Source organism: Synchiropus splendidus, chromosome 10 (genome assembly GCF_027744825.2).
Source record: "Synchiropus splendidus isolate RoL2022-P1 chromosome 10, RoL_Sspl_1.0, whole genome shotgun sequence".
Lineage (NCBI taxonomy): Eukaryota > Metazoa > Chordata > Actinopteri > Syngnathiformes > Callionymidae > Synchiropus > Synchiropus splendidus.
The window spans coordinates 3,602,805-3,621,796 of NC_071343.1; the positions used below are offsets into that span (position 1 = coordinate 3,602,805).

General features: G+C 44.7%; 1 protein-coding gene across 1 annotated transcript in view; it reads right to left on the reverse strand.

Moving 5' to 3' along the window:
* Positions 1 to 476: 476 nt before the first annotated feature.
* myo3b (myosin IIIB) overlaps positions 477 to 18,992 on the reverse strand; it is a 58,020-nt gene continuing 39,504 nt past the window's right edge. Inside the window, exons 33-38 of the mRNA XM_053876941.1 lie at positions 17,660 to 17,708; positions 16,699 to 16,822; positions 9,348 to 9,445; positions 8,923 to 8,969; positions 8,460 to 8,595; positions 477 to 616 (exon numbers count right to left, since the gene is read on the reverse strand). Of these exons, the coding sequence (XP_053732916.1) occupies positions 8,487 to 8,595; positions 8,923 to 8,969; positions 9,348 to 9,445; positions 16,699 to 16,822; positions 17,660 to 17,708 (427 nt within the window). The 3' untranslated portion in view covers positions 477 to 616; positions 8,460 to 8,486. The remainder of the gene's footprint in view (positions 617 to 8,459; positions 8,596 to 8,922; positions 8,970 to 9,347; positions 9,446 to 16,698; positions 16,823 to 17,659; positions 17,709 to 18,992) is intronic.

Sequence of the window (18,992 nt, forward strand, 5' to 3'; positions counted from 1 at the left end):
GTCGGCCACTCCCTCCATCAACCACCTCCGAAGGTGGCACCTGGTCCACTGAGTTCACCTCCAACGTGACCTGAGCTGGTCGTGAGGGGAAGGTCCAGGTGTTGCTCCCTGGTAGGACTCTACTTCCCTCAGCTGCAGCACCATCACTGTGCGGAACTGGGCTGCAACTGGACCAGACTGCGGGGATTATCTCGCGCTGCACAGAAGGTGATGGGTCTGAGTCCCTCCAGCAGAGCAGCGAGGGTTGCAGGTCTCCCACTCCTTCAACTGACCTCATCAATTTTCTAAAGATGATCCTGAAGACTGTTTTCTGGACATTGATACATCGCTGACTCATCTATATGTCAAAATATGTACTTCTGAAAACAGAAGTATCAAATAAAGAAAGAACAGAAACATATTCATCTGCTCCACTACTGACGTCAACAGACGCAGAGGAGTACAACACATGACTATTTTGAGTTTGATTTTATATATTTTAACATACTTTCAGCAAGAACATGATGAATTTCAAGCACATTTATTGACTGATATAAAAGAGCAACTGGCTACAAATAAATAAAAATACAGAGTAAATGCAGAGGTTCAGCTCCACTTCTGAACTGAAGGCGGCGCACTGCAGGAGAGAAAACACACACAAAGACTCTTGTTAACATACTTCCTGATTCACATGTAAACAATCACCAGTGACAACATGAGCACTTGGGTATCCCACAATGCACCACAGGGTGGGTCTTTATCAGTTGGCATGGTTCTTATCCTTCTCATCTTGATTATCCAAATGTCTAAATTTCGCATCTTTCAAAAGCATTGATGGCAAAGCATCATGGGAGATCAGGGTGAGACGCCACAGAGCTCCGGAGCCCAGGTATTTCTGAGGAAGGTAGGAGTCAGGACGGTTATAAAACAAGGCGTCAAAATCGTGTCAGAGGTGGGATGGTCATGAGACCACAAGGTTTGAAATGTGTTCAGGACTGGCCGGAACGATTGAACGGCACCAAAGAGAAAGAGGGACGGGCCAGCGACTAAACCACAGGATCAGGTGCTCCAAGTCAAATCCCGTGGAGATGAAGTCATTGTGAGTTGGACAGAAGACTCCACACACAGAAACAACAAGTCTGTGTGTTCTTGCAGAGAGAAAGCAGGTTCCACATCTGTCTCATTGGAAAGACATGAGAGTCGGGGGGTGGACGGAGGAGGGGGCTGCTGTGTGGGAGCGAGAGGGTGAGATGCTGGAGGCTACTGGGTACTTGAGCCGCTATAATGGTGTCTCGTATGAGAAAACATCTGTGAATTTCCTCAGTGATCTACAACAAAGTATAACTCAGAGCAGTCACTCAGCGCAGCTTTGAAGTCGCGGCCTGACAGAAAGCTGCCATTGTTCACAGATCCCAACACACAGAGACGCCAACTTTGGTCGCACTAATTTTCCCTGAAACACGATACAAGTCTTTTTCTTTTAGCCCCTCTCTTGTGAAGTGGGGGGATCTCTGCATATTCAAGAGCAAAGAGCAAAGCCTTGGCAATGTGCGGCTTGGCCCCGGGGTCACGGAAGGCGGGCCAGGTCATTGTACCTTCACTCAGCCCACCCTGGATGTGATAATCCAGCTTTCAGGAGGGAAAATCTGCAGCCCGACATCATGTAAACCTGCTGTGTTTCCTCCTCTCATGAACAAGAACAATGAGACTACGACTAATCCTGCAGCATCACTGAAGTTAATTGGTTTGTCGGGAATCCGTCATTGTTGGACTAAAAATAGCTGCTCTCACAATGTTTCAATTTAACGTGATAATTTCGGTTTTCTTTTGACACTACAATCTATATACTTTCATGCAACATTTAAAAATGCATCTAAATTATTTGTATTTTATGTAAAAATCCACACAATATCTTAAATATTCAGCTTAAAAAATGCATATAAAAATTGTGCTTTTTCCTCATATTCTTTCGTCAGAGCGCTGTTCAACATTTCCTTCGCTTATTTTTCAAATGTTCTAGTTTCCCCGTCTATGTTTGAGTCTTGAGAATCTTTGAGAAGGTCAAGGGTTGACCTCTTGATAGTCCTCTAAAGAGTATAGCCCACCAAGAGAGGAAATATTCAACAGTTTTTGCATAAAAACAACGTTTTCTCCTCAAAATTGGGATGTGAATGAATTGCATTACACTTGCTTGAAATGATGAGCGGCTACCAGAAAGACCAGAACTGATGACTTGAGTCAGTGAACAACAAGCAAAAATAGAGCGAGTGCAGGGGTCACTGCTGCTTACACACACACTACTCATGATGTCATGTGCGGCAAGCAAATGATGGTGCTTCAAAGGGAACGTGGATTCAGTTCCCTTGGTTCACTCAACTGAAGATTTGCTGAAGTAAATAGATATTTATTGTATTACTGAAGCCAAGATTATAATATTGCAATGAATTTTTAGGTTTGAAACAAACCAGTGTCTTCTTTATATATATATATATATATATATATATATATATATATATATATATATATATATATATATATATATATATATATATATATATATATATATATTACCCTTGTACTTGCTTAAGTTCCCTCCATGAACTCTGGTTTAGTCCCACAGTTCAAAGGCAGTGGTTAACTGATGACATAAAATTGTCTGTAGATGTGAGAGTATCACTGTAGTTGGTATCTATGTGCTCTGTGATGGACCGGTCCTCTGTGTCCCTGTCCTTCACCCGTCGGACAACGATAACAAATGAATAAAGTAGCTTAATGAGGAACAGGCTTTGAGCTAGCATGGACCTGGGGACGCCCAGAATTTAGGCAGGACGCAGTGAGGACGCCCTATATTTCCTTTTTGAACGTTTGAGATTCATAAATTCAAGCATTTCAATGGACAAAATTCTGCGATGCAACGTGGACGACCCCTGCCGATTTGGGCCCTAATGCAGGAGAAGCAGTGCGAAGAGTCACGATGCACCTGAAGAGCCGAGGAGAAAAACACGTACTCCACAGTTTTGTGACTGTGAATGTGCAGTTGTCATTTCAAATTTGTACTTATTTTACTATTCTTTTAAAAACACAGTAGTTCCATTGGTGTGCACACATTATACATACACACAAAAACCCACACAAGACCCCTACGGCCTAAAAGTAACTATATGTACATTTTAAATGAGATACTACTCTGCAGTTTTTTTCCTAATGGTCACTAATCCTTGAGCTCAAATTCAATCCAGCAGCAGGACTTTTTTCTCGAGTGAATATTTTCCGACTGCCCCAGGCTAACATACACAGATATTTAGCAGACGCCACGAAAAAGTGGAAATACGGAGCAGATGTTGCGCGGAAGCAAGGTTATTAGTCAATATTTGCATCTGCTATACGTCCCGATGCAACCATCGGATCCGGTGTCCGCAACACTACGACGAATGAAACTTGTTCTGGAGGGAAGACTTTGTATTCTGACCTCAATCACAAGGCTCCTGTTCCCCCTCTGGCGCTGGCAATAGGACAAGTTTCTGTGATGCATCCCCAACTGAAACAAGGCGACGTTAATTCTCACACCGCTCCTCGTCCAGTGTTTATTCAACAGCAGCTGGTCGCACCATCTGGGGACCAATGGCTGGGGCAAAACAAAACAGGTTACACCTTCGGCCATGCCAAGTAGACCAGCGCCCCGCTCGGCCTCCAAACTGTGAGAGGCTAATCGCAATTTCACGCTCTGATTTATTTATCAAATCCCAGCTCCGGAGGCTCCAGGGGAACTCGAAAGTCGATACCTTTTCGCGGTAGGCAGGCTTTTACTGTTCTTTCCTGTTGTTGTGCAAAGACTTTCTGGTTTTGTTGGTTAAAGGAAATGGACGTCATTACGGCCAGGACATTTGGTGAAGATTAGCGGAGGGCAGCTCTTATCTTCTCATTCATACATTTTATATGCATGCAAATGTTGACAACACAACAGACTGCAGGTGTGAGGAAGCTGAGACAAAAGCCACTGTAAGCGTAATGGCGTCCCTCGTCATTAAAGAGCTTTGATGTGAGTCCTCAACAGCCTCTTTTATCTCCTCCTTCCTCCCTGCCTCTTACCCTCTCCGTCTCCACCCCACTCAACCACTTTCTTTATTAATTCCCTCTTTAGGGAATGTTCTTTTGCTCCCAGCCGCCAGCACACATCTGACATCTGGTCAGGGATGTGTTTGGCTGCAGTCATTAGTCGGGCAGACAACACTGCCAGTCCTGAATGTCGCATGTTCTGTTTGACCAGCTACTATTAACGCAAGCACACGCGTGATGAAAATGACGCGCATCTGTATATCAAAAGCAGGTAAACTGTATTAAAAGAGTGTTTGAAAAGGCTGCCCGGGAAAATAGCGGTATTGAAAGTCTGCCTTTGAACTCGGCGGATGTAGACAGAGGACAATGTCGGCCTAATCGTGCTCCCCCTTTGAAGTCAGACATCACTATTAGGTGAAAAGGTAAGTATACTTCTTCAGAAAATAAAAGCTTTTCATCATTTGTTGGGGCTGCAGCTCCAGCGATTTTCATAAAGGTGGTTTCAAACTTTGTTTTGGGAGGGGGGGCGGGCTCTTAGCTTGGATGTTGCTCTGATGGAAGTATGAAATGGGAAGAATAACAGCAGCCAGAAGCGTGGCCACAACAGTTCCCACTCTCACTCCAGATGTTGCTGAACGCAACCGAGGAGGAGGACGGAGCTGTTTCTGATGAAAATTCTGGAGTCATGACACCCACACGGTTATTAAGGAACGGCTGCGGCGGCTCATGGCGGGTGAAAATAGAGCAACTCGCGGTTGATTTATGAAGTTCTGATTGTCACCAGTGGTGCGCTAGAATGCTTGCAGTCACTCCAAGTTCTGCGGGAAGAGGCTGAAGCGGAAAAATCTTATCTAGAAAACAGTCTGTCGAGTGCTGAAGCTTAACCACTGTTGACTCTGTGTGTTATTCTAACAGCATGTTGCAGTAGTGCCCACAATTTCAGGCCACACAAAATGATGAGCTCCTGAGTTTGACTCGTGCAGCAACTCCCACCAGACCTGTGCTGTGTGGGTGACACGTAGGTTACTGATAAACCTGCTTTTGAATGTGGAATATTTGACCTTCATTTTAACACGTTTACATGGGGATTTTTTCAATGTGCATTTTTATACAAATTAATTCTATTTTACAGTAGGTTTTGCACAAATCTTTATACATTCAATACTAGGGATGCACTGATACCGATATCGGACTGATACCGGACTCGAGTACTCATACTCATAGTCATAGAATCCAATTCCACTTCACGGCAGTGTGCAGTTTTTGAATGTCAGTTTTGTTAAATTTGTGTTTGTACTGCAGTGAAGCCGTCACACATGTACAGGAAAAACATACTGGGGAATGTTGTTCAAATAAAGATATATATGGAAAAATAAAAAAAAGGCAAGGTAACTTTATGTGTAAGGGTGTAAGCAATAGGAATTGGTGAGTACTCAAATAAAAGCACTCGTACACTACTTGTTTTGGGAAAATCTGGTACGGGTGCATCCCTATTCAGAGAACGGTTTTCCACACATCATGTGTAACATTCATATCAGTGCAATCTGTTGCACAGCATCATAACTTCTATTGTATTCGACAACACAATGTTGACTAAATAACCAATATAATAGTGTTCAAAATGCAAGCCAGGTTGTGTGATTTAGCTTAGAAAATGGCTCATTTTTCCTTCAAGTTTTCGGATATCCAGTGGATTTAGAGTTTAACATTAGAGCATGTTATTTCCAGACCAGCAGTGCAGCTCCGGTGTCCAGATGCTCTGTGACTAAGTGGAAAAAAAGTCAGGCTGCGCTGTGATATTTGACTCTTTGATGGTACACAACCTTCCTGATCATGTTGTGATCTGATATCCAGGTATACTTCACCCGCCAAATATTCTTTCCGCACATCCAGTTGTGACACTTGTTTAATCCGACTTTAAACAGCAAAGACTTCAACTTTGCTCTGGCAGAAGTTTGACCGTCTTCTGACAAGACTGACGACAGTGTTTCATAACATTTGCCTTTTGCTTCACATAAGCAGCAAACCAAAGCAATTCCCTCCACACCTCCGCTCACCTCCTCTCATATGCTAAAGAAGGCAATCAGCCAGGGAGCTCATTTGGCAGCCAGGAGCAGGAGAAGAAACACACAGTCTGGCACCGTGTGTCACCACAGTCCAACCTTGTTACCGCTGAGCCTATTAGAAATTCTCCTCCGTGGTAAAACAGGGCCCAAATAATCAAGGGAGCATGATCGCACTTCATGGCTTCAGTGTACTGTGCAGAGGCACGACAGGGTGCAGGGCTGACCTATTTCACACTGCTCTTCTGAGGACCCAGCCAGGGAGCAATGCACCAGGACTGTAATTATTGTGACCACCGGAGGTTCTGAACTAACTGTGACACCACATTACAAAACTGCCAGTGGTCCGCTGACTTCCTCTTTGAATTATTTCTGCTCAAGACGCCGTTCAATTGAGGAGCCGCACTGAAACATTTATTAGTCATGTGAGCCACATAATGCAGATGCAGCTGATGTTCGAGGTTGGTGGACCCATCTGGAGATTTAGCCTTTTTTTGTTCTTCCAGTATTGAGCTTCAGAGGTGTCCAATATGCTTCTTTAGTAGGTGGCGTCTGAGTTTCAGACCCTTGGAAGCCGGCTCCACCAGTTCCCTGGTTCACATTACCTTTTCACATCATTCATACATAGTTCATACATAGAACTGAAGCATTGGGAGAAACAACAAATATTCTTCCAAATGTTACCATTTGGAAGAATATTTGTTGGTCTGGATTCTATTTTGCTACGACTAGAATGCTGTGCAGGTGACTCAAGCACATGATTTATTAAGACTGGGTAAGAAATTATAAGTGCTGGAGAAAATTATTCAAATACGAAACTGCGTGTTTCGCTACTTAAAAAGTTTGGAGAGACACAAGCACCCCAGAATTAACCATTGGACCTGGAATGTTTTAGGACCTCAGACAGCACCTCGGAAAACAAGATCGGCGCACAGTGCCTGAGACCTGAAAAGCAATGAATGCTGAAGGATTCTAAGGTCGTAGGGGGGGACAATCCTCTCGACTTCAGTGAAAGGCAGGGGACACCCTGGACAGGTGCCAGTGCATCATACGTGTAGACCAAAATATGTATTCACAAGGGGAAAAATGAATGGACACTAGGTCACGGCTGTACGTTTTTGCACTGTGGGAGGAAATCTGAGAAGCCATGTGCAGGAGGACAAACAAACCGTGTCACAGGAATGAGGCAGAGACTGTTTCAGAAAGAATCGTCAAAAAACATCTAGTCTTGTGCTTAATAACTGGTCTGATTGCAGTTTCAGGATGACTGATACACACGGAAAAGAACCACATTTCTTCACACCAATTAAAAGCAATATTCAGCCATGACAAGGGGATAAATATCCTGGTTCTGACCTCAGCTCCGCTGCACTGAGGAAGTCGGTGATTACTCTTTAAACCCACAAGGATGTAAACCTGAGCCCAAGTGAGCCATCCAGGCAGAACCTCTAATGTTTTCCCGGCTGACTATAAGGAGGATGAGATCCTCAGTCATACCACCCTACTCTTCCTATTAAGATCAAAATCTCCTCTCGGGCCCTCGGGTGTCAACAAAGAGAGATACAGTAAATGATATGCAAATTGAAAGAAAAAAAAAAAGCTCCACAAATCAACTCGCCGGCCTCGCATATCCGACACTTGAAAATCTTAAAAGAGAATTCCGGTATTTAGGGTAAAATTCAAAGTGAGGTCTGGCTCTGCGTGTGTGAGCGCTGGATCCAGGCAGCACAAAGCCTCTCTGACTAGCGGCGGCTCTCAGTGGGAGAACGTGTGCAGAGAATTCTGGCTTTCCTGGGGATTTGTCTTCGCATCCGACCTCGACACCAGACATGAAGCCTGAAAACAGGTGGATGTGTCAGCGCCTGGTTAACACCGCGGAGCTTAGATTCCCTCGCAGAGAACAGAAATGTTTAAATTGAGTCAGGAAGCCACTGACAGCGCGTTTGGTTTATCTAGATAAAGGCATCAGGGAGACGAAGCTTCTCTCCAGCTCACATTGTTTGTAAATCGATCATTATTGTGAGAAGTACTGGGACGGCCTTCGTCTGCCTCATGAGTTCCCTCGAGCAGCCCCTGCAGATAGGCTCTGGGTCGAGGGTGGGGTGTAAAGGTCGAGTCCAGAAGACGAAGAGGGTGTGAGTAACATTTTAGGTTGCTCACAGGTCCGATGGAACATCTGGCCTTGCTGAATTCTAAAACCCTGTGGTGAGGACTCCATTGTTTGGAGAAAGAGTTGGATACATTTTTAAAGGCGTCAGACAGCTGCTGTGTTGTGTTCTGTGACACACGCTCCACATTCCAGCGAACATCCAACACTGGCTTCTCTTTGGTGTGTCTGAGCAGACGTCGGCAGCATCTTACCGGCTGACATGACTGATGAGGGGTCCTCTAGAAGGTCGGGGAGGGGGTGGTGGTACTGTAGTCCTCCTCTGGGATCGACTCCACAGTTGACAGTAATTTGTAGTACTCATCTTCTCCATCCAGCACTTTGATTTGACTGTGGCGTGGAAGAGAAAGTTCCACACACACACACACACACACACACACGTTTTAGTTGCAGACGCAGCAGCGAGCGTTTTCTTGAGCACACTGATCGAACCGGGATGTTTTTAAGCCAGACCTTCGACAATTAAGATCAGCACGCTGACAAAGCCAGAAGACGTTTCGCTCCATTTAATGTCGAGAAAGCCAGTGCTCGTAAAGAGCCTGTTATTTCTGTCCCTGCATTTACATTACAAGAAAACAACTCCATTTCTGGATTCTCCTATTCCACAAAGGGCCTGCTCTGTTTAGAGCAGCTGTAAGTAGGAAAGCAGTTATTTACCCAAGTTTTCTCGGCTTCCTCTTGCTCCCCTGGTAATCCAGAGTTCTCTGAGGAAAGGGCCAAGAGCACACAGTCAAAAGATGAGCAGAGAGTCATTAAATTTTAATTCAAAGTGATTTTGTGTTGAATGCGAGCAGATGCTGATAATATCAGAAGTCACAGCATAATTTTTTTCTGATCAAAGGGCTCAAGTGAGTCTGATGAAGCATGCATCTTGCTCAGCTTTGATAAACCACATCAATTATTCACCGTGAAGGCAGACATCCTGACATGAAAGCAACAGATAAAGAGCATAAGCACATGTTCAAGACAAGAGGCAGAGCGTTGTGGGGGTGGGGCTCGGGGGTCTGGCACAGGTAGGTTTAATTGTATTATCACGTGGAACCAAAGTCAGACAAAGGCCTTTATTGGCACTTTGAACTCACATTTAGCTGGTTGTAGTAGAGGCTGTCTTCAGGGCTGTTAAGCAGCTTGGGCTGCTGGCCCCGCCGGCGAGGAGTTCTCTGCTGCCTCGACACTGGACCTGCAACAGAGGAAAGCCAGGGAAGCAGTCCAACACGACGATCCCGACCGTGATCACAGAGAGAATTCAACCGCCCGACTCTGGCTGCAGTCAAGAACTTTGCATACAGCTTTCTCATAACAACTATTTCAATAATAATTGTGATGTATCTAACGCTTCTTTCCATTTTACTATTTAAAACTCCAGCCGCTATCATGAGAGCCGTCAACTACCGCATACATGTCTGCAGGCGGAGTTTGAGAAGAGGATGACAGGACTGAAAGAGCAATCTCCAATTTGATAAAAAAAAAAAACTTAGCTTTGATCTACACAAAATCCCCAAAAGTGGATGTGTGCCTCTGAAGTGAAACCCAGTTATAAATGCTGAACATGTCAAATACGTAAATTCTGATTCATCCAGCCCTCCAACTTGAGGATTCTTGGAAAACATTTCACCTTCATTCACATAGATAGACAGTGTCACACAGTGTTTTGTTTAGAATTCAATATTTAATAGTATGAATGAAGGTGATATTATTGAAAGATCTGTATCATTATAGGACATATCTTTATGACCATTCGAAGGCTATTGTTGGGTCATGAGAATCCATCTTCCACGCACCTGGAGGACTCATTTGTGCTGCAGTTGTATTCGTCCTTGAGACTCCCTTGACCGCTTTTCATAGCAATTCCAGGAGCACAGTATAAAAGTTGTGTTGCTGCTCTAACCTTCTGTTTGTTCTTTCTGCTTTGTGTACATTTGAACGCTGTTGTGTTCAAATCTCATCTGAGTGTCCAACCAATAGCAGGCTTTCCCTCCAATGTCGTCTTCTCGGTCCGACACTGGCTCTTCACTCCACGCATCCAAACCATCTGGCCTGCCTAACTTTGTTTACTAACTTCTCCACACAAACTGGTTGTCAGATACACTCATTTCTTTTTCTTTCTTGGGGCCTCACTTCTCCTCCTGAGACTCAAGACCCTACCTCATGGTAGATTTGACTCCAAATCCTCTTCTCAAGGGTTGCCACAGCAGGTAGGATCTCATGAATCCCCCTGGACACTCCTATCCTTTTCACATCCTCCTTCATTCTTTTTTCTTCATGCACTTTATTTTGTAACACGCTTCAAGTTCCCTCCCTCACCTCTCCATGTGTCCAAGCCATCTGGCCTTACTTCAGTTTTTGAATCATTGTTATTTTTGACAACTTACTGAGGCGGCCATTTGGATGAAGCCCCATGGCCATCAAGGGCACCGCAGACCTCACTTTGAAATATTTGCTGTGGTTTCCCAACAGCTTCTGCTTCCTCAACAGTTCAAAGCGGCGAGCGATTCTTTAAAAATGCCAGATGAATTATAATTTTGAGGACACTAAACATTAATTATCCATTTGATCACGCAGAGTCAAACATCATTGACTAACTAATGAATGAGCTTTGTGATAGTCTGATGGTTCACGTGTGTGTGACGGCGCGCAGAGCTCTGCTCTCCTTTCTCGCTCCTCGGTGGGTTCTAAACGTCTCGCCCACAAAAGAGTGTTTTTACAGGCAGGACAAATTTACACAGAAGCATTCATATTTAATGGCAGATAACGCTTCATGTTCTTGGCTGACAATTTGGCTGAGACGGGACACTTCTTCATCTGGCTGCCTCGGCTCCCACCTTGACTAAAGCTGCATTTGCTTTTGCCATCTAAACACTACTTTGTGCTCACTTTGAACACACCTCATCACATCTCAATCCAGGACATCAAAGAGGCCCCCCAGCCACCCCCCGCGCCCGAGACCTCCATATTTCTGCAGCTTTCTTGATGTTATTCAAACCTGCATAGGTTTACTAAAGTCACGCTTTGTAAATGCCCAGAAAGTTCCTGTCAGGTCCTGTCAGCGAACCTCCACCGTGAATCTTATCTTTGTTCGCCTCAGAGCTACAAAGCACTCACTGTGGGACATCTTTGAGGATATTTGGGTCTCTTAAACTGCCAAAATAGCTGAGAGCTGAACATTTAAACATAGCGGACAGATTCCAGTTTGAAGTATGCCGCGGTGTATGTTGTTGAACCGCGAACTCCTGCTGTGATATTAGCAAAACTTGAAATATACAAACATGTTTGCACCTTCGCTTCACTAAACACAGTGTGTGTGTGTATGTAGGACATTGTTTTGCTAATGATTCCAAAAGGGTTTGATAAGCAAATTTGTTATTCCCCCTGAAATGGCATCAAAGCGCTCAATCAAGAATAATAAACCCTGATGGCCTTGAACACATTCCCAGAATAGAATCATACAATGGCGCGTTTTAACTGAAACATGAATCCGTTGAGCACAGCAATTCTCAATTAGAGTTCTTGAATCGGGACTGTTTCTGTATTGAATGGCGGTCAACAGATCAAAAGGCTGGATTCAAATTGAACACATGGTGTGGCTACAGTGTTTTCCACGCCACAAACAAAAGTGTGAAAATCAAACACTGGACAGCCACCAATGTGCCCCATCGGAAGCAAATTGTTACAATAACAACTCATACTTCTGACTGCTGAAATGACTTGCGTGACTCTCGTAAGACTTTCGATTGACTTTTCATCGCCGTCCTCTGATCACGGCTCCAAAACACACCGGGTTCACCGTTTATCTACTCTGACCTGCAGCGGTTAAGAGCGTGTAGCAGATCAGAGGATGGGTCAAACTTCCCATCGACGCGTCTCTGTAGGAGAAATCACTGCCATTTGATCCAGGGCAGCCCCAGAGGAATGCTGCTCCCGCAGATATATTAGAGATCAGGACGCTGCCAAACTGGCTTCTGGCGTGGGATCCCTGCTTGGACACAGACGGGCAGACCTGAAGAAGAGGTCAGACAGCAGCTCACGCGGGGGGTTTGCTAAATGATGGGGGGTAATCTGTGCTGCTTGGGGAGGGGAGCAGTAATGGTCAGCTGGGACCAGGGAGGCAGCAAGGTTCATACAATATTGATTCCTCTCAATCAAAAGAAAGCAAAGCAGAGTTTGCCCATCACGGCACGAGGCTCACATATTGTACATGTTTGCATCTCCAGAGAAAAAGGTTTGGAATTCTGTTAGGTATTGCTTTCATTTTCAAAGCGCGCAAGATGACTCGTATTACATCTCTAAATACCACTTTGAAATCCCTCGAAAATCTCAATGCGGCTCAGAAACAACATTAAAGAGTTGCCTAAATGGGATTTTGGAGGAATAAATTAAAGATGTATCGATTTGCTCTTGAAAGTCACGTGACGCAATCACCTGACTTCCCCCGGACTGGGCCGCTCGGGACTTGTTTATTCAGATGGAGCGAGTCGAGGCACCAAAAGGCTAAAGGATTAAAAGTATCGCCGTGGTCTTTGATGTAAAAACAAGGCGTGTGCAACACAGACCACTCACTCCACACTCAGTCACACCAACGGGGTGAACATTGAAGTCCATGGCTCTTTGCAACAACTTCATTCACCAAGGTACAAATACCTTTTGACCTCTATATGACAAGAGAAAGGACGTGAGTGAATCACTTATCTTTGTGTGATTTGTGTGGTTCAAAACAGCCGTGTAGAGTAAAGGCCGTTATCTATTTATGTCGTTCACTGTGGTTATTACAGAAAATTAAACTAGGACCTTCACTTTTCAGTTTAGCCAACTTATTTCACTTACATTATATTTCATCTGGCATTATTCAAACCTGACACCACAAAAAAACATTTTTCTGACACTGAAACCTTGACAGAAATGATAAACTATCGACATACTTCCTCAAGACTTCTGTAAAGAAGCAGCGCACCATGAAACGGCACCATATGACGACCCACATGTGAAATACTACAGAGCAAGGAAACATCCATGTTTCCACCTTGATGCCACGTCTCAGCAGATTATTCTGCTGGAATTGTGATGATGAGTAGTTTGGAAGTACATCCTGTTAACAACTCCCACTGACATAAAGAAGATTACGTAGGTAGCGTCAGACAGAGGCAACTCCTTCCGTTAACTTGAGTCTTTCCTATCCCCTCCAAATCACTGCTGCCGCTACGCTGAGCCTGTAATTTGCCTAAAACTGAAGGCATCCGGTTGAGTCCCGTCGATATGACAGACAGATAAATCGGAAAGGCTGAGAGACAGCGAGAGGGAGGGGGAGTATTTGTCGGGAGAACATGGAGAGGGTGGATCATTTGTCTGGCAGATGTGGGATGCTGTGCTTGTGGTGGTGTCTTGTGGAGCTCCACCTGGTAGTGAGGAAGACATGTGTTCAGATGTTTAAGAGCTGGGGGGGATCAGAGTGGTGGAAAGGGAGACGCACTCGCGAGGGTTTGACCTCGCTGTGGCTAAAACTTCATCCTCATAGACTCTGCATGAAGAAGCTTGAGGCACAAACGGATCTAATCCTCATTCATTTTGAAACAATACTGTATATTCCTACCTGCCTCACCCCTTCAAAGACCAACTTCCAGGGCGCAGAGGTAATTGTGTGGAGTGTTATTGCACTCCTTTATCACTGCCTCTCTCTTGACATGTATGTTTACCACAACTATAATCTTCAAAAAGCCTGTTAACATAAGTAGCTCAGCTTTCATAAACCATAAAGTCAGCTCTGACTGATCCTCTGCACCATCCTGTTTACCACGCCGAGGAGCAGACGGAGCGCTCTGATCATATCGGCTGCTTGCAAGCAAAGTCTTTCTTTCCTCACACGCCTCTGTGACTCACTTCAAAACATGCTGTATGTATTAATATTCAGGCCCATGAGACAGGTGACACCGTCTTCAGTGTGTATCTTTCATGACTATGTTGTGTATGTGTAAATTCTTCCACTTACACAACGTGTGAAATCAAAGGTTGGTGCGGCGGCAGACGTCAGAATGCCTGGAGTACAAAGCACTTCAGTGCTCTTTTCCCACTAGAAACAGCTTTTTTTTTTTGGCACAGCGGTCTCCAGTTTGGTGTCCAATCAAAGACTCCTTTCCAGCCGTTCCACTTCAAACCGGTCTGCTTTGTTTCAAACTTGCAAGGGGAGGCTAATTGTGTCATTTGCAACACGAGGCGTTGTTAAACTCCATGTCCATCAAACACATGAGGAGGTTCCAGGTCACGCCCTGGTGTTTTCACATTAAGGGGAGCAGAGTGTGGAGCGTGTCTGGAGGGCCGAGCTAATTTGATTTTCATGGCTGGTGTCCTGCGACGCTCCAGGTCGAGCTCCAGCACGCCGAAGGAGTGACGTGATCACCAGAGGCCACAGCGGGATGAGACACAGGAAGTAGCTCGGTCTCCAAACATCTGGCGGGGCCAGGCTGCCACGACTCGCTCAACCCCGCCATGGAAAAAAACAAGCTCCTCAGATCTGGGGGGATCAAAGTGTGCCCTGGGTGCCGGAGCCACTGTGGCCTCCCTCGGCATATTCAAATGGGGCTTCCTGTAGGCAGTGAGGCGCACGAGTCGCAGACCTCGGAACACGAACCAGGAAGGAAGACTGCAAATATATGAAATCTGCATGAGCCGGTTACACAGGTGGGTCACAGGAAGGGAGGAGCGGTGGGTCTGGGTTTAGGCACTCGACGTTGAAGCGTACTTGCTCAATAGTCAATGAGATTCTTCAGTCCGTCATAAACAGTTGCAACTCAGCAACCATGTAAATGTATGCTGAACAATCACCACAACAATAAACGTGCTGTTTCAACAGACAAATCTCCAGAGTTCACAGCTGGTGTCATGCAGTAAACCCTGTAGCTAACAATTCTGGTGGCTGTGCTTGTGTGCATCGTGCCGACCGCAAACTTGTACATACATTGAAAAAAAAAAAAAAAAAAGTTGCAGTGGGAATTGCGGTCTCAACGGTGTCAGCAATGAAGACTGCTCTTCAAAATTAGAGAGTAACTGCTAGTCCCCAGGGGGCGCAGGAGAATATTAATGTTCCCAGGGGGCAAAGTGTAAATGAAGTAAATCCTAATGAATATTCATTTTAGATGTATGAAAAGCAACATATGTACGTTTTAAGTTGATCTAAGGGGCTGAGAGTTTCAGTCCACAACCAGAAGAATTTAAAGAATAAAAGATTTCAAAGTGCACCGACTGATATTTACTGTTACTATCATTCAACTTTCACCACTCGCTATACATTACACTCATTATGCAACAGTCGAAGCTCTAATGATTTAACAGGAGTTTTTCACACACATTTTTGAGGACAACTAAAGCCCAATGGTGGTTTCCAGCCCACAAGGGCATGAGTGCGTTTCTCGACAACTTTAGCATCATCGGTTGATCACCTGATGTCTTCCTTCATTGCAGTTCACCTAGAGCTTTTGTGCCCTCGTGGTTACACGTCTGTCCTCCGACTGATCTGATTATCACTAGCACATTCCGGTTGAACTATCTGACGAATTAGCAAACACAAATGTATTATTTCATGTCCAGCGGTGAGAAATAGGCAGGAACAGTTGGGGAAGAGAGCAAGCTGCAGGAGAGAGCAAGGGCTTTCCTTCCATATTCACTCTGACATTACAAATCAGACACGTCAGCAGCAGTGATGCCTGGGAGCGAGGGGTCACCTGTGTATAGCATTACCGAATTAGCCGCTATCTAACCCAGACCTGCTGTGGCGTGCTGACACTAATCCCGGGGCCCGCTGGAGAGCCCTGTCTGTGTTATATTATCATGTCTAATCCCCGTAATCTCTCCGCGCCGCTGCTAAATGCTATTCCACCTCCGACTCCAACCCCATGGTCTTGCGGTAACGTCAATGAAGGGCCGGGTCCCGCCGTGGCCCGGCTGGCACACCGGTGGGCTGGGCGACCGCCGTGATCAGCGGCCGCCTGCACCGCCACCCACTCCGCCTTCCAGGCACCCTGTAATGTGATTCATCGCCCGGGGCAAAGAGCAAATCAAACATATGTTCAACAAATCAGGGTTTGTGTATTTTCGTGTCACCATCCTTTCGCAGGTCTATTAGAGCCGTTGATGAGATTCTTAGTGAAGTGCTCGCCATGCGGGAGAACGAGCGCTTTGAAGTGCTCGTGCCACTTTTCAAAAGCCCCCCCACTTGCCACGAGACAGTTATGATGAGCTGACCTGGGTTATTAAAATACCGCAGGAACGATCACCCGTAATACTTCTCCCTTTTGGCTGTCAACACAGAATGGCAGCCGGGGATTGGCTGGGACGAGGGGTTGAAAGAGGTCCCGCATTATAAATGGCACTTTATCCATTAAAGCGGGATTTCTGCTGTCTCTTTGTGTAATTACCTGCACCCGCCAGCTCTGTGCTCGGGCTTACCTTGTTTACACTGCACGTCTCGCAGTCGAGCTGTCTCCCTGCAAGGCTTGGTTACACTGTCTTCCGCTCTGCCTTTGTCTCTCTTGATGTCTTTGACTTGTCTGTCTTGGCTGTCAGGGCCAACCTTAAAAGAGCAGGAATAAACAGTGGAAAACACGGCATAAAAACACACAAGTCAACGTCAGTCTTATGATGTGTTTTTTTTTTTTTTAATAATCTAGTCGTGTATTTATTTATTTACAATTTAGCACGCATATAACTCAAACCCATTAATGTGCTTTGCAATGTTAATCAAATGCTAATGCAATTGCGTATCCCACTTTACGAGCGCTACCTCCGAGCAAACAGCTCCACACTGACTTAATTGTGAGGGCAGAAAAACAGCACGCAGAGACTTCCTCTCATATTTAATTTTATCTTTGAATAAAAGAGCTATAGGAAAGTATTAATCTGCTTAACATTTCTAAGTACATCCTCCAAAGGATTTTGCTTTTTTAATCTTACATATGCTCAGCAGAGTTACTGGCAAAAACTGTACATTTTCCTCATTTCATCCTTTCAACATCAAATGGTGAGCAGCAAAAATTGGATCAGACTTCAAAGACTGTGATGTGCTCCAAGTCACGGAGTGGCTCTTCTATTTCACATATTGAATCCGAGCAGGATATCAAAGTGCTACCAAAGAACCTCAGGTCTTTACTAAAAAAGGGGTCTAACATCTGTAGAAAGAGGAGCGCAAAGACAAATCACCTCGGGGAAGAGCGAGCATTTATTCTCAGCCGTGAATTTCCAGCCTTTTGATTCTCTCATTCCCGTACCACCCTGTCTTCTCCGCTGAGATGGCGGGTGAAGCAAGAGAACTCTTTTGTCTCTTGTGCTCCAGAAATTTCCCAAAGAATAATCTGGGTTAAAGCATATGTGTCTAATGTTACACAACTTTGAGAGCATTTTCTAGACTTACATTTGTTTTCCGGATCTCATGCGCCTTGTTGCTCTTTGGGTTTGTAGATCTAAAAATAAAAGACACACTCAATACAGTGGATCACAGCTTTTCATTGCTGTAATGGCATGAATGAGACTCCCTCTGGGATTGTGATGCCCAAAAGACAAACTAACTAGTTTCTAGAAAACAACTTTATTTTAAAAGCTTTATTTGAAGTGTGCTTCTGTGACTACATTATAACCACTTAAAAATAAAGGTGCAAGGGAGTCGGACCACAGAACATCCGGACTGCAACATGGACCTCCAATTTTAAAAACTCATTTGTATAGACTTCACATGTTCTTGTTGATGTTTTTTGCTTTTTCTATAAAGCACTTTGGCATGTTCAGAAAAGTGCTATTTAAAAAAGGTTTGTTGTTATTTTTCTTATTCAGTCTTTGGCCACAGGCCACTTGACACAAAGCCAGAGTGAAGAGAACAACCTGTTGCACTGCTTTAAGTAGACTTCATGAGTACGTCACTCGACTCTGAACCGTATGATAGTTCGCTGAATAATAATTATTGTTCTAACTTTCTCAACAACTATGCACAAACATGTATATGAGATGACGTTCGAATGGACTGATCGCTGTAATGAAGAACACGTTCAAATAGTGTGGTGAATCATCTGCTCCTAAAGGATTGTGCATCTCTAATTACCATCTGTTCTCATTAATATTGTATTTGGGTCTCAAAACAGGTCAGTCAGTTATTGCTTCTTCAGACATAAGAAACGGCGATAGTTTGGGATCTAACGGACGGTGAGGTCAGTTTGAAGTTGAAGCGGAGATGAGCACAGGCAGCGACAGGTTCCATGGAAACACCATCGGTCCAGACTGGGAGGCTGGATGATGACACACAAACATGGAATTCACTCCTGCTAAAAACAGCAGCGTGATCAAAAGGGAAAAGAACAGCATGTAGGTGAGAACACGGATCTGACTGGAGGAAAATGGGCCAGATCATGTCAAAATAAATCTATATGGAGGGGTTCCAGTGCTGATTAAACAGAATTGTTAAGTGGAGGTTTGAAGTGTTGCTCACCAAGGAATACGATTGTAAACAGAGAAAAAACTCCCCCGATGAGCCTCCACTTGGGTTGAGTATACAACATTCTCAGATGTGGAAACCCACAAAGTTGAAGTCTGGAGAGGGACGCTGACCCAATGTCACCTCTTTGGTTTATCTAAGTCGCTCGACTTCAGGGGAAATTTGGTTGCAACTTTTCTCTGCCTTGCTGTAGATGTTTGAACGGGACTGTGAGTGAAGTACAACCACAGATAAAAATGAATCTCATCTTAAGGATGAGGCT